The 19,746-nt window shown below is 41.1% G+C and overlaps 1 protein-coding gene across 4 annotated transcripts in view; it reads right to left on the bottom strand.

The window, feature by feature from the left end:
- trpm3 (transient receptor potential cation channel, subfamily M, member 3) overlaps positions 1-19,746 on the bottom strand; it is a 561,085-nt gene that overhangs the window by 303,464 nt on the left and 237,875 nt on the right. Inside the window, exon 1 of one of the 4 annotated variants that reach the window (XM_072588237.1) lies at positions 451-742. The exons of 2 other annotated variants lie outside the window; for them this stretch is intronic. In XM_072588237.1, coding sequence (XP_072444338.1) covers positions 451-540 — 90 coding nt within the window. In that variant the 5' untranslated portion in view covers positions 541-742. Of the gene's footprint in view, positions 1-450; positions 743-19,746 lie in introns of those variants that run through there. One more of the 4 variants, XM_072588245.1, reaches the window with a different exon arrangement.

Genomic DNA, 19,746 nt, shown 5'->3' with positions numbered 1-19,746 from the left:
TTTCTAATAGGGATCGAACTGCGGGTGAATTACTTTTTACACACACCGGGGTAATCGGGCACCTGACCCCTGGTGCAGTCACTGTACAACCTCCCGAGAAACCACCTTTGTCACACAAAATGCAGTGACAGCAGAAACGCGTGTTTACCTTGTTTATCTCTTTAACAGATTAGTGCTGTCACACTGGGACACACTGAACCCAATGCTGCACCTCAGTTTAATCCCCTTTTTCGCTAGAAATGAAGAGCAAGCAGACACCTACAAATTAAATTCGTTAAGCTACCAACATTATACAGAGGCAGGATGCCGTTTAGTAAAACGGTGCTGATCGTCTTAGCGCCAAAGCCACGGGAAACGAACAGACTGCAACACACCCAACTCAGGACACGATGTTTCTAGTAATATTAGCACAGTTAAAGATATCGCCACAGAAGTAGCACTCTGCCGTACCTTCAGGAGTCTAACTGATGGCAGGAAAGCCGCATGACACAGCTTACGGATGGTCCAGTTCAAAGGCCTAGGAGCTTCAGTGTGGCTCATGATGGGTTAGTCCTGGCATAGAGTGGAGCAGAGACAGACGAAAGGGGCAAATCCAGGGACTGAAGGAACAGCAGCAGCAAACAGCCAATTCAACTGAATGGATCTTTCGCCAAGACAGCAGCAGCTAATGTGTATTTATATTTTTTTTACATATTGTATATACATCCAACACTTCAGCATGTGAGGATAATCTTTAGTCCTGTTCCTTTCCAGGGTGTTAAAGCTCCAGTGGACTAGTTCCCAGGTATGTCGATCACAACAGGCTAAGAGCAGTCAGCTGCCCAGGGGAGGGCTGGTTGATTTTCCCTCACCGTCTCTCTGAAAAGCGAGATAAGATTCATCCGGCAGTGTGGTCTCTACCGAGGCTGAGCTAGAAAGAACCCAGTTACAGCAAAGGCTTTCCCCCGCAGCACATCCGAAATTTCAGATATGGGTGTTTTACGTGCACGCTGGGGTTTTGTTTTTAAGTTTGTAAACGTGTGTGTCTGCTCCACAAGGGGCAAGTGGACAAGTGCGGGCACCAAAGTATTTCTGCCCCAGAGTTAACGGTTTCAGTGCCGAATTCTACCTGGGGATCTCGGCGAAGGCAAAGAAAGGATTTCTCTCATCATCGCCAAGTGCCCCAAAGCACCTGGAGGAAACCCACATAGACACGGGGAGAATGTGCAAACTCCACACAGTTGCCAGAGGCAGGAATTGAACTCGGGTCCCTGGTGCTGTGAGGCAGCAGTGCTAACCACTGTGCCACCATGCCTCCCTTTTGAATGGACCTGTCAAATTTCAAATTTAATGTTGAACTCACTCTTTGTGCACCTACTCTGCAGCCATGACATTGTATTTCTCACTCTGTTCCATTACCCTTATGCACTTTGCATGTTATGATCTGCCTGTATTGTATGCAAAACAAAACTTCTACTGTACCTAGGGACATGTGACAATAATAAATCAAATCTTTGGCACCTTCAGTGTTGTAAAACATCTCAAGGCACTCCACAGGAACTTCAGCCGCCAAAAAAACACACACTGAGCCATATATGGAGTAGTTAGAGCAAAGTTTGGACTGAGAGGTGGGTTTTTAGGAGCATCCTAAAGGTGGAAAGACAGGTGGAGATGTTTAGGGAGAGAATTCCAGAGCTCAGGACCCACTAAGCATAACGCAGAGTCACAATGATGGTGGGATGAAAACTGGAAGAGGCCAGAACTGAAGGGCGACAGAGCTCTTTGAGGAGTGGACAACTGAAGGAGGCTGGAAAGATCTAAGAAGGTGAGAAAATGGAGGGATTCAAAAACAAGTCTGAGGTAAAGCTGAGCTGACAGACAGTATAGGTCAACTACAGAGCATGGCATAAGTTAGGACACAGGAGTTTTGGATAATCACGTGCTTACGGAAGATAAACTGTGAAAGTCCAGCCAGGAGTGCTCTGGAACCATCAAGTCTAGGGGCAACAAAGCAAAAAATGAAGGTCATAGAAACAAATTTTAAAAAAAAGTAAATGTCTGTTCTAAATCCCCAGGAACCAATCTCTCCTGTTTTTGTTTTATTGTCACAGCATTTTGAAGATTAACCTTTCCTGCTGGGCACTCCATGAGTATCCAGGAGGGTTGACAACCCTAATCCTATGGAGAAATACAGAAATGCTGGAATTGATAGTGGCAGGTAAAATACGAGTTGCAAGGGTCAGAAAGGAAATGAGGAATTCAATAGGGCTTCTAGTTACTATTATACAGGATGTGATGGCCACTGGCTGAGTCAGCACTTATTGTCCATTCCCCCAATCGCTCCTAAAGGTGCTGGTGGGCTACCTTTTTGCAATCTACGTGAGGTATGTCCACAGTGGTTATAGGGAGTTTTCGGGCATTCATCCTGTATTTTATCCCACAGTAAGGGAATGATGATAGAGTTTCAAATCAGGATGGCAGGGATCATGAAGGTGGATGGTGTTCCCATTCATCTGTCACACTTGCTGTTCAAATGGTAGAAGTCATGGGTTCAGAAGGTGCTATCACAGCAGCCTCAGTGTGTGGCTGGAATGTATGTTTTAAATGGCTCCCATAGCTGGTGAGATGAAACAGCTCGTGGTAAGGCAGCTGACAACAGAGGAAATGAGGTGTGCAGATGATCAGAGCTGAGAGTGTGTTGCTGGAAAAGCACAGCAGGTCAGGCAACATCCAAGGAGCAGGAAAATCAACATTTCGGGCCAGAGTCGTGATGAAGGGCTCCAAGCCCAAAACGTCTATTCTCCTGCTCCTCGGATGCTGCCTGACCAGCTGTGCTTTTCCAGCAACATACTCTCAACAGAGGAAATGAAACCAGACTCAAAGGGTTGGAGATGAGGATAAATTTTAAGGTGAGAAGAGGTCTCAGAGAGATATTTGAACACAAGGTTGAGGATTTTATTCTGGTATATTGGGGTGTCAACTCAAGACAGCAAAGACAGGAGTAATGATGAGTGAATGAGGATTGGGGAGGGGTTGACTATGAGCAGCAGAGCTGAGGATTACGGGTCAAAGAATTAGAGACTAGCAACAAGAACGCTGGAACTCTGGTGGTGATGAGAGCAATAAAAGAGGGTAACAGCAGCTGGTGGGCTGAAGCAGGGGCAGTGATGGGACAGTGAGTGGTCCTTGTAACTGAGGAATTGTGAGATTGAGTGCTCAGATTGGGGTCAGATAGACTGTGAATGGATTGATTCAAGCTCAGACAGTAGCTGCAGAGGGAGGATAGAATCATGGGAACTATTAGGGGTTTGGGATGGGAGTCAAATGCAATGACTTTTGACTTTCCTTAGATTTAACTGAGATTATTTTTTTTTTTCTAAACCAAGATCAACAGTTCAACAACTAGGAGACAGGAACACATCAAGAAAACTCTGGAATCCAACCTCCCATCGTGACTATCTCTTGCCACAGTTGCATGAAAATAAATGTATGATGGAAGTAAGGAGAAGAGACAGTATTCTATAAATAAGACATTGAGAACAGATTTCAAAACAGCCTCTTCCCTACTTTATAAACCTCAATAGCATTGTGTAAATGATTGAGAATTGAATGAACTCATCCTGATAGCATATGACCTATGGACTTTAATACAGAGTAGTTAACCTTTCATTTTTATTCCGCAAATCATTTTGCAACATGTAATTATTTGTGTACTGAAATGTTCATAATTGTGCAATCCTACTATTATTTTGAGTATTTTATTTTTTGAAGACTGTATATAGCTATGTTATGAATTAGGATGATGTGTCTTATTTGTATCATCAGCACCTTGTGACACCTAGTGCCATAATAAGCTTTCAATAAACCAATTATCTACCTGATGGAGAGGTAGAGTTAGTTTTGTCAATACATCTGTAAGATGTTTGACCCCTGATGATGTTGCCAAATTTGATTAAGAAAGAGGGAGGCCAAGGACAGCTTGAGTAAGGAGAACTTACTGGACTGAAACCATGCAATCAGCCAATCGTTATGTCATTGTTCTCTACACAAAATAATTCTGAGAAGTAACTTGCTTCTTGGCTTTTAAACTCCCACTTACACTTCACTTGCTATTTGAAAGAAGGTTGAGATCCTCAGGGGTTACTTTTTTTAACAAAACATAATAGTCCCCATTATTGGTGCTTCTTTATTCCTTGGATCTTCCCAGCACATTACTCTTGTTTCGTCCTTCCAAGCCACTCCCAAAGCCACCTGAAAATTTGACCTGCAATAATTTGCAGCAGCTTAAATACCCCCTTTGAAAGCTCTTGAATTTTTTTTTCTCTGTGGGATTGGAATGCAGAAGTCATAAGTGGTGAATAAATAAAAGGAAATGATTTGTTCTCTCACCCTGAATAATCACCTGAGTCTGGAAAAAGATAATGGCTTCTGAAAGGTTTCCAGTGATGAAATTATCCCAAATATTGCTAAGAACCTCATTCTTCAAGTCGAACCGTATATTACTTAAGTCCAACTGATTTACTTAGTTTGTATCTTTTAGTTCCATTGATTTTTGGAGGGGTATTCGTGGAAGAGAGATTTGCATCCAATGAAATAAGAAAGGGATGGGCAAGATGAGGTAGGAGATGAATAGACAGATCAAAAGGCCCACTGCACAGTTAAGAAATACTAAATAATTGTTTTCTGTATCACCTCAAACCTAATCCACAGCTGCAAACATCGAGAGAGCTTGAGATAATGGAAGGATTTGAAATAAAGAACAGGCATTTAAAACCCAGATATCGCTGAACTGACGGACAGCAGAGCTCCACAAATTCAGACTGTGGTATAAGTTAGGACACAGGAGTTTTTGATGACAGAAGGTAAAATGTGGGAGTCCAGCTGTGAGTTCCATTGGAATTGTCCAGTCTAGAGGCAGCAAAGCAAAGAATGAAGGTCTTCGAAACAAATTTTAAAAAGGTCTCTCCTCTAGGTCCTGAGGGTTGTACTCCTCCTGGGCTTGAAGTTTAACCTTTCTTGCAGAAATCTCAGGGATGGTTGGCAACCCTAGCCCTATGGAGAAATGTGGGAATTAATTGTACTGGGTAAAGCATCAGTTGCAGGGGTCAGAGAGGGAAAGTGGTCACCTTCACAAACAGAAACATCAAGCATCTGTGCCACTTCACAACATCAAAGTCTTTCAGAAGGTCACCCTCAGACTTCTGTGTTTTAGTGGAAGGAGCCGCACCTTCTTGATTTTTCCTGATAGTTAGAAGTTCTCCAGTTGATCACATCATCATATCAGCTTGGTTTCCAGATACTTAAAATATCCAAGTGAATAAAAGACTGCTAAATTGAGCACAACCCATTTAGATTCACATTCACATTATGATCACTCGCAATAAGCAAGGAAAAGTTAATTCCTGAGAAATCTCACTTGCCTTAGTGATCTGGTTCACAATAATCAGGTCATTTTAGGGTTGATATTCAGAGTGACCCAACAGCGTTGAGTTATTAATTATGCTGCTTGGTTTCAGACACAAGATGCTCAAGTAGAATGATTCTACAGAGAGAAAATCTCTGCTCATGAAAGCTTATTCTAATATCATACTACAGAAAGCAGAGCAAAGCTTTTGCATCAATTAAGTGAGATGAAATTTTAACCAGTATGTATCTATCCTATGTTTAGCTTCCTTTTTCACATTAAATGGATATTAATATTGCATTGTCGAAGACATTAGGAACAGGAACAGTCGAAAACTCAAATAAGGTGACCCTGGGCTACCAAAGTTCCTAAGCTGGCTATGAACTAACTAATCGAGTTGGCATTGGCGGTTGGAGAAGGGAGTGCGGTTGTGCTGTTCTGCTTCTGTAAAAAGAACAATTACGACAACAGTGTGCATTTAGATAGTACCTTTACTAACCCAAAAGCCTTCAATCAGAGTATTATCAAAACAAAGTGTGACAATAGCTACAAAGTTAAAAATCACACAACACCAGGTTATAGTCCAACAGGTTTATTTGGAAGCACTAGCTTTCGAAGCACTGCTCCCTCATCAGGTGGTTGACAAAGTCCTGATGAAGGAGCAGCACTCCGAAAACTAGTGTTTCCAAATAAACCTGTTGGACTATAAGCTGGTGTTGTGTGACTTTTAACTTTGTCCACCCCAGTTCAACACCAGCTCCTCCACAGAATAGCGACAAAGTGAAATGTTAGACAGGTGGATGAGGTAGGTTTTAAACAGCATCTTAAATAAATTAAGACAGCTGAAGGCAAGGTCCACTATGGTGGAGCATTTAAAATCAGAAAAACTCAAGAGAAGCATCAAGAATCTGAAGAATGCAGAGGTCTTGGTAGGACTGAGGGGGATTACAGAGATTGAAAGAGGCAAAAATCATGCAGCAGTTTGATGACAAGAATGAGAGGTTTAATATTGGGATGGACTGGCAACAACTGTGGTAAAATAAGGCAAATGACAGTCAGTGACTACCAGTGTTTTATTCCCTTAGCTTAACTACTGCAGGTACAGGGTGAGAATTTCCACCACCACCACCATCCCCCCCCCCCCCCCCCCCCCCCCCCACCCCCGACCCACCAATGTTGGCATTATTTTTACTATGGGGCTTATTGGTGATGATCGTATTTATGACCACACATCTTCATATCTATGCGTATAAAAACAGCATGATTTTCAGGAACTCTAAGTAGTCACCTCACAACCAGGTTGTTTGCCAGAGGAAAGGTTTGGACCTCTCTAAGGTATGGACCTCTCTAAGGTAAAAAGATAAGAAAATGGATGAGACTGAAATAATTGTGTCTTCTTGGAAGGTTATGTTCAAATTGAGAGTGATCAATACAGCAACAGAGGAGGCCTACATGAAAACACATTCCTCTGAGGGAAGGAAAATTGAGATGGCATTTGTGGACCTACATTTAAGATTCAGATACTTCCGTTTAAATCATTCCTTGTCCTCCTACCTCCCTCTCTATGTCCAGCCTCACACTGTCCAAGATCTCTGCATTCCACCAAAACTGGCCTTTTCAGCATCTCCTAAATTTAATTCCTCCAGCATTAACAGCAGTTCATTCAACTCGGGATGGGGGTGTGTCAACACGCAAACTGCATCCTAAACTGCTCCAAATTTCTTTTGTCTCTCTCTCTCTCTCTCTCCTCTTTAACACGATCCTTAAATCCTACTTCTATACCAAGCTTTTGACTACTTGTCCTGATATCTACAGCTTTGAAATTTTCTTTTGGTAATTGCTTCTGTAATGCATCTTGATTATTTTCCTGCATTAAAGGGGTATATAATTGAATTTGGTCATTGTAATACATATGGAAGTGTAGCCACAATTTTAGTACTTTTAAAGATCTGCAGAAGTGGAGTCCATCCTAGAAACATGGGATTTCAGGTCATAAGGAAAGAAAACACATTCAGTCCTTTAAAAGTTATCTCTTTGAATTATTGTCTTAAAATACCAGTTCTATTAGAGTGCTACCTAATGGTGATGTAAAAATTCTTTCTTCTCCCAATTATTTGAATAATTGCTGGTTTTTGTAACCTGGGAATCCAGGCTTATAAGACTTATTGACTGGGATCAAATTAGTCTGATAAATAAAGGTCATCCATCATTTTAACATTCAACATTTAAACATTCCAATTCTCCCATCACAACCTGCAGCTGTATTTTGAATAACATTACGGTTTTTGTTGCTGCTAATTTACATCTTGGATTTTCAAAAGCATGGCTGTTTCAGGATGAGCAAGGGCATGCAGAAATGACTGAGTAATACAATTAAAACCTTATTGGGAGACCAAATCTATTGACCATAAATATAAGACAGCCACTAATAAATCTAATGAGGAATTGGAGAGAAACTTGTTTTTAAAGAAAGAGAGACCTAATGCCAAAGTTCTTCACCAGGACAAATACAAGAATGCCAAATCTCAAGTGATTACATTAATTTATATTACAGAAGAAAAGGGTGCCAATCTATTGGCTTCCCAAACCCTTGGGTAATTCAAAACAAGCAAAAGGCTTGAGCATATATCAATGTGTGTCATTTTTATGAAGCATAATTGATCTATGTGATGAGTTCAACTGAATATAACAAATGTGAATAGATTAAATGAACTTCTTCATCTAAAGAGTAGTTAGAGTGTAAAATCCACTCCTACATGGAATTGTGGTGGTGAATAGCACAGATACATTTAAAGGGAAGTTAGATAAACATAAAAGAGGACAGGAGGCACTGTGGTTCAGTAGTTAGACACTGCTGTCTCACCTGGGTTCGACTCCACCCTCAGTCAACTGTCTACGTTGAGTTTGCAAATTCTCCCATGTTTGTGTGAGCTTCTTCCAGGTGCTCCGGCTTTCTCCCACAGTTCAAAGATGTACAGGTCAGGTGGGTTGGCCATGTTAAAATGCCCTATAGTGTCTAGGGATGTGAAAGTAAGGTAGATTACCAATGGGAAATGCAGGGTTACAGGGATAGGATAGGGGGCTGGATCCAGGAAAGGTGCTCTTTGGAGGGGTGGTGTGGACAATGGGCTTAATGGCCTGCTTCCACACTGTAGTGATTCTATGACTAGAATGGTCCACCAATAGAGGATATGAAGAGGAAAGGGAGGAAGGTTGTATGGAAAATAAGCATCAGCATGGATCAGTTTCTGGGGGTTACAACTGACCTAAAACTTGACTGAACCAGCCATGTGAAGATGACAGCTACAAGAACAGTAAAGAGACTGGGAATGGGAATTCTGCAACACCTAACTCACTTCCTGATTCCTTAAAGTCTGTCCACCTTCGACAGGGGTGTGATTGGTGCAACTCAACAACAGGCAAACAGCTTGACACCATCCAGGATGAAGCAGCTCTGTAAATTGGCACTCCATTTGCCGTATTCGACATTCACTCTCACTGCCAACTGTGCACATTAGCAGCAGTGTGTATCATCTACAAGATTCACTGTAGCAACATGCCAAGGCTCCTTCTGCAGCATCTTCCAAATTCACAAACTCAATAACCTACATTTCGAAAGAACAGCAGATAAATTGGAATGCCAGCACCTGCAAGTTCCCCTCCCAGTCACACAACATCCTGACTCATAGCTATGTCACCATTCCTTCAACATCACTGGGACAAAATACTGAAACACCTTTCCTAAAAATATCCTAGGTACATCTATGCCACATAGACTGCAGCAGTTCGAGATGTCAGCTCACCCCCACATTCTCAAAGTCAAGTAGGGTGGGCAATAAATGTTGGTGACACGAACATCCCATGAAAGAAGTAAAAAGAAAAGTTGAGTTGAAAGACCTGTTTCAGTAAACTCTATGTATTTCTAGACTAAAATCTGTAGAACCAACCAAAGATCTTTAAGTAAATTCACTGGTAAAATAAACAGCTATTTTATGAAGTACCAGAATCTCTCAGAATGAACAGTATCTCAACAAGAGAAAGATCACCACGTTTTGAAACAAAGTTGTTATTGTTAATATGCATGCTGCTAAATTGTTTCCATGGTTTAAGTCAGTATTTGAATGAATGAGCAGGGACATGCAGAAATGACTGAAAAATAGTTAACACGTTATTGGGAGACCGAATCCATTGACGATAAACATAAGATAGCCACTAATAAATCCAATAAGGAATTGGGGAAATATTTTTCTGCTTAGACGAGAAACAAGATTGCTCTCTCGCATGTGGCAGTGAAAGTGGCTGAATTTATAAATCAAAAGTGTATATTCTCAGCATGCTGTGTGTAACTTGTCAGGAGGGACTTTAACAGTTACGTGTGAGCAGCACCAGTTGGGATGGAAATTGTTCAGTCACACTTACATTCTAAAACTACGCAGAAAGCGGCCATCCATGTTACAAGTGTTCACGAGCACACTTGGTGGCTAACTTGCCTTGCAGACAGAGGTTTGGGGGTTCTAGCCCTGCTTAAAGAACTGAGTATATCAGTGCAATATAAATAGGAGTCCTCTCTTGTTAAGGGTGTTGTCCTTCCGTTCTTGAACAGAGTGTCCCCATCTGAATTTCCTAATATGATTCATGGATAGAACATAGCACACAGAACAGCACAGGGACAGACCCGCTCATACTGCTAATCAGAAGATGAAAGACTTGTCCTAGTGTCCTGGCAGTTTCTTCTGCAGTTAGCATCAGAAAATTTGATTTGCTCTGTATGGAATCTTATCATGTGCGATGGACTGTCCTTATACACTACTAAAATCATTTTTATTTAGTCGCTGAATGTGGGCATCATTGGCATTTATTGCCCACCACTTATTGCCCTTCATAAGGTAATGCTGAGCCACCTTCTTGTAACACTGCAGACCATGTGGTGTTGATAAACCAACAGTGCTACTCAGGAGGCAGTGCCATGACTTTGATCCAGCATCAGTGAAGGCAGGCTGGTTTGTGTTTGAGATGGGATCTGGCAGGTGGTGGAGTTGCCATGTACCTGCTGTCCTTGTTTTACAATGTGATAGAAGTGACAGATTTGGGTGGTGCTTTTGAAGAAGCCTTGTTGGATAGTACTATTAATTCTTGTAGGTGCCACTGTGCATCAGTGATAGGGAAGGAGTGAATTGGATCTGAAGTGCATTATCATGTCTTGAAGAGACAAAAACTGTTGCATAAAATCTAATGTTCTTCTCCCAGTTCTATGGTTACACTAAAAATGGTTTGAAGGAGTGTCATGCCATTGTGTACCAGGAAGGACCAATAAGTTGTGGAATGGAAATGAATGCTGGAATTAATTTCTGTTACTAATTCAGCAAACTCACGCTCGAATGCAAGACCAGTCCTAACTGAAAGAAGATTTTCTTCAATCACAAAGCAAAGTCTAATCTAAGAAAAGTAACAGGGGGCTATGGGCAGGAAAGATTAACAGTAAATTTCCATAATTTGAAAAAAATCTCGACTGATATTGAACCTTTTTTTAAATTTTTCATCTTCTGTGTTAATGTTCATCAGCTGTTTCTGCCAATGTAGAATTAGAGTTAATTTCCTGAACATCATTTCTGACTGTCTGATCATAGCAGTTCCAACAACTCTGCTACATTCCAAAAAAAGGGATGTAGGCATCACTAGCAATCCCAGTAATTATTGCGTCTCCCTAATTGCCCTTGAAATGCTGGTGGAGAGCTGCCTTCTTGAACCACTGCAGTCCACATGATGAAGAATGCATGTGGGTTTATTAGGGAGGGACCTCCAGGATTTTGACTTAGCTCTGGTGAAGGAAGGGTGATATAGTTCTAAGTCCGAACAGTGGTCACATTAAAATTTTAATCTTCTACATCAGATCCAATTAAAACATGAATCTAACTGTTCTCAGAGCTTAAACAAAAAGACCGCAATCATTCTGTAGCTCAGTAGATATTGGGTGAAAAGCATAAATCACTCACCAAAAGACAATTCTGAATGTGAGTCAATGAGACATATCTGCTCGTCCTTTTGGCAACTCCATAATGTTAAAAAATAATGACACTGTGTTCATGCAGAATCTTGTCATAGCCTTAACCAAATCTAAAGGGTTTCAGATCTTGCTTCAGGAATGGGATTTGAACCCAAAACCTTACGATTCAGATTCAGAAGCAGGAGCACTAGCTACTGAGCCACAGATGACCCAGTAAATTAATGACTTATGAATATTACTACGAAGAAAGACATTGTTAAAGCTTTTCAGCTCACACTCAGCAGACAAACACATGAACACAGCTCATTTATACTTGCTAGAAGCGAAATACATTCATTCACAGGTAACTGTTCTCCGCAAATACAAGGAGTATGTTCAAGGCTTGTGACTTTTTTGAACTATTCAGAAATTCAGGCAGTCTATAGTTTCTCTATTGCTTTTACCATGACAATCCCTCAGCCAGTGTTCGCTAGCTAATCAATCAGCATCCCTTCCTCCTGTGGTATGGCAAGATAAAAAGCCTCAGCAACACATCGTTCTTTTCAGCAATAACTTCAGAGGCTCAGACAGCGTCTTAAAAAATGTCGTCTATTTGTACCCTGCAACAAACAGCAAGTGGCTTCCAAACACTGATTAATCCATTATTGGAGCTATTACAAGTATTGAATTGACACCCAAGAGGTTAAAGTTCAGAGATTGAGGGCTGGAGTTCATGACAAATAGCCACACAAATCAGATGGATGGTTTATTTATTTGCCCAGCATGAGTTAGCAATAGCAATCTGTTAGGCTGGAATTTAATAAGGAAATGAAATCAACTCAATTTGTCAAATCAGCATCTAAGGAAACTAAAACCAGACACTATTTTATTCCATCTAATACTCTACTCTGACATATCTGGACACTGTGTAGAGTTCCTGGCGTCACAAAATGAAAAGGCTTTGCAACTAGCGCATTGTAGAAATGCCAGAATGTTACCACGACTCCAACTCTCTACTTTCTACTTGGAACTTGGACAAAGCAGGAGACTCACAGGACAACAGCAGAACCACTTCAGAGATTTCCTCCAAGTATCCCTGAGGAGGTGAAGCATGACCATTGACGTATGGAATACTCACAGCTTGTGACTGACCAAAATGGAGGAGACATCTTTGTGAAGGTATTGAACATATTGATAGACTGAATTGGGAACATGGAAAGGCAAAGTCAAACACTGCTGGCAGCATCAAAACCTCCAAACAACTTATTTATCCAACCATTCAAGCATTACTGGACTCCATGTGGCAGACTCTGTGCATCAAACATTGGACTTAAAACCCGGGGAAATGGAGTGCAAACAAGTCATCTCAATCTTGAGAGACTGTCTGAGAAGATGACTGGGCCACCAGTGGGTTGAATAGAAGGAGATATCATAAACTAGGCTGTATAACCTGGTCCTTTGTATCTTAAAACAGAATTCCAGCCTGGACCTGTACCAATAATTTCCAAGTGCTACTTCTTGTATAAGGGTCTGAAAGAGTTAATACTGAAGAGTTCCCACCCATAAGCACCACCCACTTGGATGATGTCATATGGACTTGTGGACTGAAAAGTTTGGGATCTGGAAGGAGTAAATCCTAATATCGGGTCTTCCTCAAAGTCTATGTAACAATGTCTATCATATCAATGTAACCTGTAACTATATAGTAACATATAAAAAAAACGATGTCTTGTTAATGACAAGAAATTTTTCTAGTTACACTCAGAAATGTTTTTCTTCCACTAAACTGGAACAAGCAGCTCCTGGAGATCCCTACACTGAAACAGAATGATGGCAGCATCTTGTATCATAAACAGCAACTCATGCAGGGTGAACAAGCCTGCCCATGCAACTCTACTTCTCCCTGGAATTTGGGGCGACTTGATTGAAGCTTTTAGGATTTTAGAAGTAAGTGATGGGGAAGATAGAGAGAAACATCTTGTGGGAGCTTGTGGGACAGTGTAGTAACCAGAGTCTATATGGGATGAACAGCCAGAGGAAGTGGTGGATGCAGGTACAGATGCAACATTTAAAAGATGTTTGGACAGGTACATGAATAGAAAAGGTTTAGAGGGCTAAACACAGGCAAATGGGACTAATTTCGTTTGGGAAACTTGGTCAGCATGAACGAGTTGTTTCTGTGCTGTATGACTCCATGACTTTAACCTTAAAATTGAAGGCAGGACATTCAGGAGAAAAGTTAGGGAACACCTCATCATGTAAAAAGTGAGGGAAGGTTTTTCTGGAGTGGCAGAGGCTGAGGGGAGACTTGATAGAAATCTATAAACTTATTAGATGCATAGATGTGGTTGACAGAACATTTTTCCCAGATTTGAAATGTCTAAAACTAGGGGGCATGCATTTAAGGTGAGAGGGAGAAGGTTCAAAGGAGATGAGAGAGGCAAGGATTTTACCCAGACAGTCATAGAGTCACAGAGTAATCCAGCATGGAAACAGACCCTTCGGCCCAAACTAGTCCATGCTGCCCACTCAGCTTGTTCTAATTGCCCACATTTGGTCCATATCACTGTAAAGCCTTCCTATCCATGTACCTATCCAAATGTTTTTTAAATGTTGCTATTGTACTTGCTTCAACCGCATTCTCTAGCAGCCCATTCCATATATGCACCATTCTCTGGATGAAGAAGTTGCCCCTCAGGTCCTTCTTAAATCTTTTCCCTCTCACCTTAAACTTATGCCATCTAGTTTTCAATTCTCCATCCCTGGGGGAGAAAAAAACTAGATGCACTCATCCTATACATGTCCCTCATGATTTTCTACACCTGAATAAGGTCACCCCTCATTCTCCTACATTCCAATGAATAAAGTCCTATCTTGGCCAACCTCTCCCTATAACTCAGGCTTGCTAGTCCTGGCAACATCCTTGTAAATCATCTTTGCACTCTTTCCAGTTTAACTATGTCTTTCCTATAACTCTACACAATACTCCAATTGCAGACTCAACGACTTATACAACTGTAACATAATGTCCCAACTCCTATACTCAATGCCTCAACCAATGAAGGTGAGCACACTAAATGGCTAAACAAATGGTAGGAGTCTGGAATACTCTGCCGGGGTGGTGGTGGAGAAGGGAAGAATAGGGATATTTAAGGAACTTTTAGATAGGCACATGAATATGCAAGGGATGGCACGGTGGCACAGTGGTTAGCACTACTGCCTCCCAACGCCAGAGACCCGGGTTCAATTCCCACCTCAGGCGACTGTCTGTGTGGAGTTTGCACATTCTCCCCGTGTCTGCGTGGGTTTCCTCCGGGTGCTCCGGTTTCCTCCCACAGTCCAAAGATGTGCAGGTCTGGTGAATTGGTCATGTTAAATTGCCCATAGTGTGAGGTAAGGGGCAAATGTAGGGGTATGGGTGGATTGCGTGTCGGTGTGGACTTGTTGGGCCGAAGGGCCTGTTTCCACACTGTAATCTAATCTAATCATGGAGGGATATGGCCCAAGGGTAGGCAGAAGGGATTAGTTTAATTTGGTGTAATGTTTAGCACAACAGCATGGGCCGAAGAGCCTGTTCCTATGCTCTACTGTTCCAAGTTCTAAGTGTGGAACTCCCCACAGACTGCAACAGTTATTTATTCACTTAATCATTTAAGTGTTATAACTGATAGAATACTGTTGGACGAGGACATAGAAGGATATGGAGCTAAAATACAAATCGCCTTATTTTCATTGAATGCAGAGCAAGTTTGAGAGGCTGCATGGGCTCCTCCCTTTTCTATGCTCCATTGTAAAAGTAAATGAGCCATTAAAGATTTACTCAATTTTTAGATAAATTTATTGTGCCTTTAGAATTAGCCAGCATTTTTATACTTCATACTATAAATACAAAATAAATCTAACAGCTCACCTTGTTTGTAATTCTGAAGCATTCACAACTTGAAGGAAAATTTATTACTGTAGCTCAAGCTACCATTAAATTCAAAAATCAGATTAATCAGATGAATCAATAAGATTGCTGTTAATCCTGATTTATGCAGCTCTGCTAAGGGCTGATTAATTAGAAGTACAGCTTCCACACCACACTAGTTCAAATCTGATTACAGAAACAAAGTAATCATTGAGATTGAGAACACATCTTCAGCACCTACAATGAAACAGGAGAGATTGGCTTTTCTTAGTAAAAGTTGGAGAAGCAACTCCTTTGATTTGCTTAATGAGTGAATTCACTGCAAGAGATGCTGTTTAGTAAACAAGCTGGTATGATTCAGTTAATTGTTGGTTTCTGTTAAATTTAATAGGATGTGGTGATATGCCTATGGGTGGTAGGCTTTTCTCTTAAACCATTGCCATTTCTTTCAGGCCAATGCTCCCACATGGTATCAGAGAAGGGATTTTAAGACTTGACCCCAAGAAGCATGAAGAAAATACGATATGTCCAAGTCATAACTTGATATTGGGGGAGGAGTAATTTAGAGACGATGATGTGCCCATGCCTGAGGCAGGGAACAGAGTTGGGGTCAACACCCTTAGGCAATTGATAAATTAGAAATGTTTTTCATTCCAAGTTGCTATTCGGCAACTGTATGTGTTATATGTCATGTAGGGACAGGAGCAACTGGGCTTATTATTGCCCTGCTCAAATGGCCAAGTCATTACTCAGGCACACATTGATGACTTGTATAATGTATTATAGATGCTGAGAAGTTATTTCCAGAGTGTCTAGAAGGTGGGGTCACAATCTCAAGACAAGTGGTAAGTCATTTAAGGTTGTGATAAGGAGAAAAGTCTTCACAGGTCAGTTGTAAATCTTTGGACTTCTCCATTCCAGATGCTCTGTCAATGAATGCATTCATCTCCATTCTGACCATCTCCAACCAGACAGAATCTAAGCATCGCCTTCAGCTGGAATTGCTTCTCCAACATTTTATTAAGAAAAGCCAATCTATTCTGTTCCATTATGGGTGTCAAAAATGTGTTCTTAATCTCAATGATTATGTTGTTCCTGTAATCAGATTTTAACTAGTATGGTGTGAAAGCTGTATCTTTTTATTAATCAATGGCATCACTGTCACTGAATGCCCCATCATCAACAACCTGGGGGTTACAATTGACCATAAAATGAACTGGACTAGTCATATAAGTATTGTGGATACAAGAACAGATCAGAAGCTAGGCATCTGGTAGCAGGTAGCTCAGCCTATAACTCTCCAAAGCCTATCCACTATCTACAAGGCACAAAGCAGGAATATGATGGAATTCTCCCTGCTTGCCTGGATGATTGTAGCTTAGGATACAGTCAAAAGCTTTACATCTTCTGGGACAAAACAACTTGCTTGATTACTGCATAAACATGCAGTCCCTCCACCACTGATGTCCAGAGGCAACTGTGTGTACTATTTACAAGATGCACAACAGAAATTGAAGAAGGTTCCTTAGACAGCACCTCCCAAACCCACAGCCACTACCATCTAGAAGGATAAGGGCAGCAGATACATGGGAACACCACCACCTGCAGGGTTCCCTCCAAGTCGCTCACCATCCTGAGTTAAAAATGTATCATAATTTCTATGTGTCATTAGCTCAAAATCCTGGAACTGCCTCCCTCATGGCATTGTGGGCCGACCTGCAAATGGACTGTAACAGGTCAGGAAAGCAGCTCACCATCATCTTAAAAGCAACTAGTGATGTACAATAAATTTTGGTACAGCCAGTGATGCCACATTCCATGTGAATTAAATAATTTAAAAACTGAGTTCATTATATTTTTGTCCAACAAGAAAATAAAGGGATATGTGGATAGGAATTGGAGATAGAAGTTTAGTTATGATTGCCCATCTCATAACCTGGTAGCCTACTCCAGAGATCCACTATTGTCTGGAAAGGGAGCCGTTCCTGACCTCTAACTTCAATCTGGCCTTATCATATACAACACTGTGACTTCTGGTTCGCTCTAGCCTATTTATTTGGAATAACATGTCAGTTGAAATACAATTTACTTTTTTCATGATCTTACAATCCCCAATCAGATCACCCTAAGTCTAATTTTAAAAAAATTCATTCATGAAATGTGTGTGATGCTGACGTGGCAGCATTTATTGCCCATCCCTAGTTATCCTTAAGAAGATGCTTTCTTGAACTGCTATAGTCCATACGATGTAGGTACACCATGATGCTGTTAGAGAGGGAATTCCAGGAGCTTGACTCCACAACCTGAAGGAACAGTCATATATTTCTGGATATATAAGCTTCCCTAAAAGTGTTCAGTCACAGCTCTTCTACCCTAACTTTGTAACCAAAATACTTTAAATAAAGATATATTTTAGTGGATGGTCTGTACCCTATTCTAAGACTCCATATTACCCGCCATGTGAGAAAATCAAAATGAGGTATGATATTCCAAGTGCAGTCGGGCCAAAGTCTTCAAAACAAGCTGGAAATCACAGTGGGTTCAGGAGCATCCTTGGAGACAGAGCAAGCTAATGTTTTGAGTCCAGATGACTCTTCATCAGAGATGACATGAAGCGTGGAGAGGGCAGTAGTTATGCAATATCAGAATATGAGACTAGTAGAACAATGGTGTGTCCATTTGCCAAACTGGAAAGAAGACATGGTCCCATTGGAGTTGGAAGGTGGGGGAGGATGGGCTGACAGAGAATGCAACAAGTAAAACTAAAAGAAAGGGAGAAAATGGGAGTGAGTTCACAATTTGAAGGCGTTGAACTCAATATTAAGTCCAGAAGGTTGGAAAGTGCCTAATCTGCAGATGTGATGTTGTTCTTCCTGTTTGCACTGGCCAAAGTCTTATACAAGGACAAAATAGTGAGAATTGTTTTGCGACCAAATATCCACATAAATGCATCACTACGCCACTGTTCATCCAGAGACAAAAGAAGCCTGCCATATTTTATTTAAACACTTGGGAATCTCCTAAAGTGGAAGAGGATCAGCTGGCTGAATGGTCACATGACAGCTCTGCAGACTAGCATTCAGAATGTGCCTGCTCTCGAAGGAAAGGAGAAATTTCATCCAAGCAATTTTTGTTTTAAATACTGTAAAACATTTGAAACATGAATTAAAAGCAATGAAATTGTATGCATGCAGGTGTGTTGAAAACAGATCCCAAAGAGTTAAAAGACCCACATGCACCAAGCTTTCTGAATTAGTCATTCTGCTATATGGTGTGAGAACTGCCCACTGTATAGCACAGAATAAAGATAATCTGTGACTGTCTCTGAGAATAAAATGGTTCATGATAATTATCTATAAATTCCAGCTGAACAGACAGAAAGGTCTTAAATGCACGTAATTAATGAACATGGAATGACTGCAATAAATATCTGAAAATGACTTAGAATTATAATGATGACGAGATGAAAGCAAAGCACATTCCCTTTTCACACACAGTTGTTGGCAATTGTAACATAAACACATCAAAAGAAATGCCAATATGTGAAGGACTGGCAAAATTATACAAAACAGTGGGTAAACTTGATTCAGATTTCCAAACAACTCTGCAGGATGACATAGCCAAAAGGGACTAACCCTGAACAATACCAATGCTTGCAATCATTCCAAATAAAATATCATTTCAGAGCAGGCAACAAAAAACACCTATTTGACTTGCCAAGGAGAGCTTATGCTGTCAAGAAATACAGGGGAAATAGAGAGCATGGTGCAATCTTACAACGTTTGTGCACCTGAGCTACCAATTACCTACAGCGTATTCTCAAGTCCCAACCACTCATTACTTCTGCCCTTATTTAACTTCACTGGCTGCTGGTTCTGAAGTCTTTTGATCTTAAAATTCTCATTTTGTAAACAATTTACTCCCCATGGTCTCACTGCTTCCATTCCTGTAATCTTCTCCAAACCTACACAGGATGTTTGGACTCCTCCAATTCTGCTCTCACCTGCAGCCCCAGATTTTGGTGGTCATGCCTTCAGCTGCCTGGGTTTCAAGGTCTGGAATTTTCTCCCGAAATCTTTCCACTCTCTACCTCGTTTTTCTCATTAAAGGAGCAACTTAAAGCCCACCTCCTTTGCTATGGTTTTGGCCACCTATTTGAATTATTCCTCATGTGGTTCAATGTCAATTTTTGTTGGATTATGTTCCAATGAAGCATCATGGGTTACTTTGCTGCATGCAAGGTGACTGAAAGCATGGACACCAATGGTGCAGTGGTTAGGATCAGGAGTACTCAATCGGCTCATACGAGATATTGCAGTGAACACCATGATGATGTGTGAACTTGGTGCAAGTCAAGACATGACCAACAGAATATTGGATAACCTCAGATTTACAGAAGTAGGGATCTAGGGCACCAGAAGGAATGCATTAGAGTACAGTAAGTTTTGTTTTAGTGTTGCCTCCTCACTC

The sequence above is a fragment of the Chiloscyllium punctatum genome, chromosome 2 (genome assembly GCF_047496795.1).
Source record: "Chiloscyllium punctatum isolate Juve2018m chromosome 2, sChiPun1.3, whole genome shotgun sequence".
Lineage (NCBI taxonomy): Eukaryota > Metazoa > Chordata > Chondrichthyes > Orectolobiformes > Hemiscylliidae > Chiloscyllium > Chiloscyllium punctatum.
This window is presented reverse-complemented; position numbering and strand designations above follow the sequence as displayed.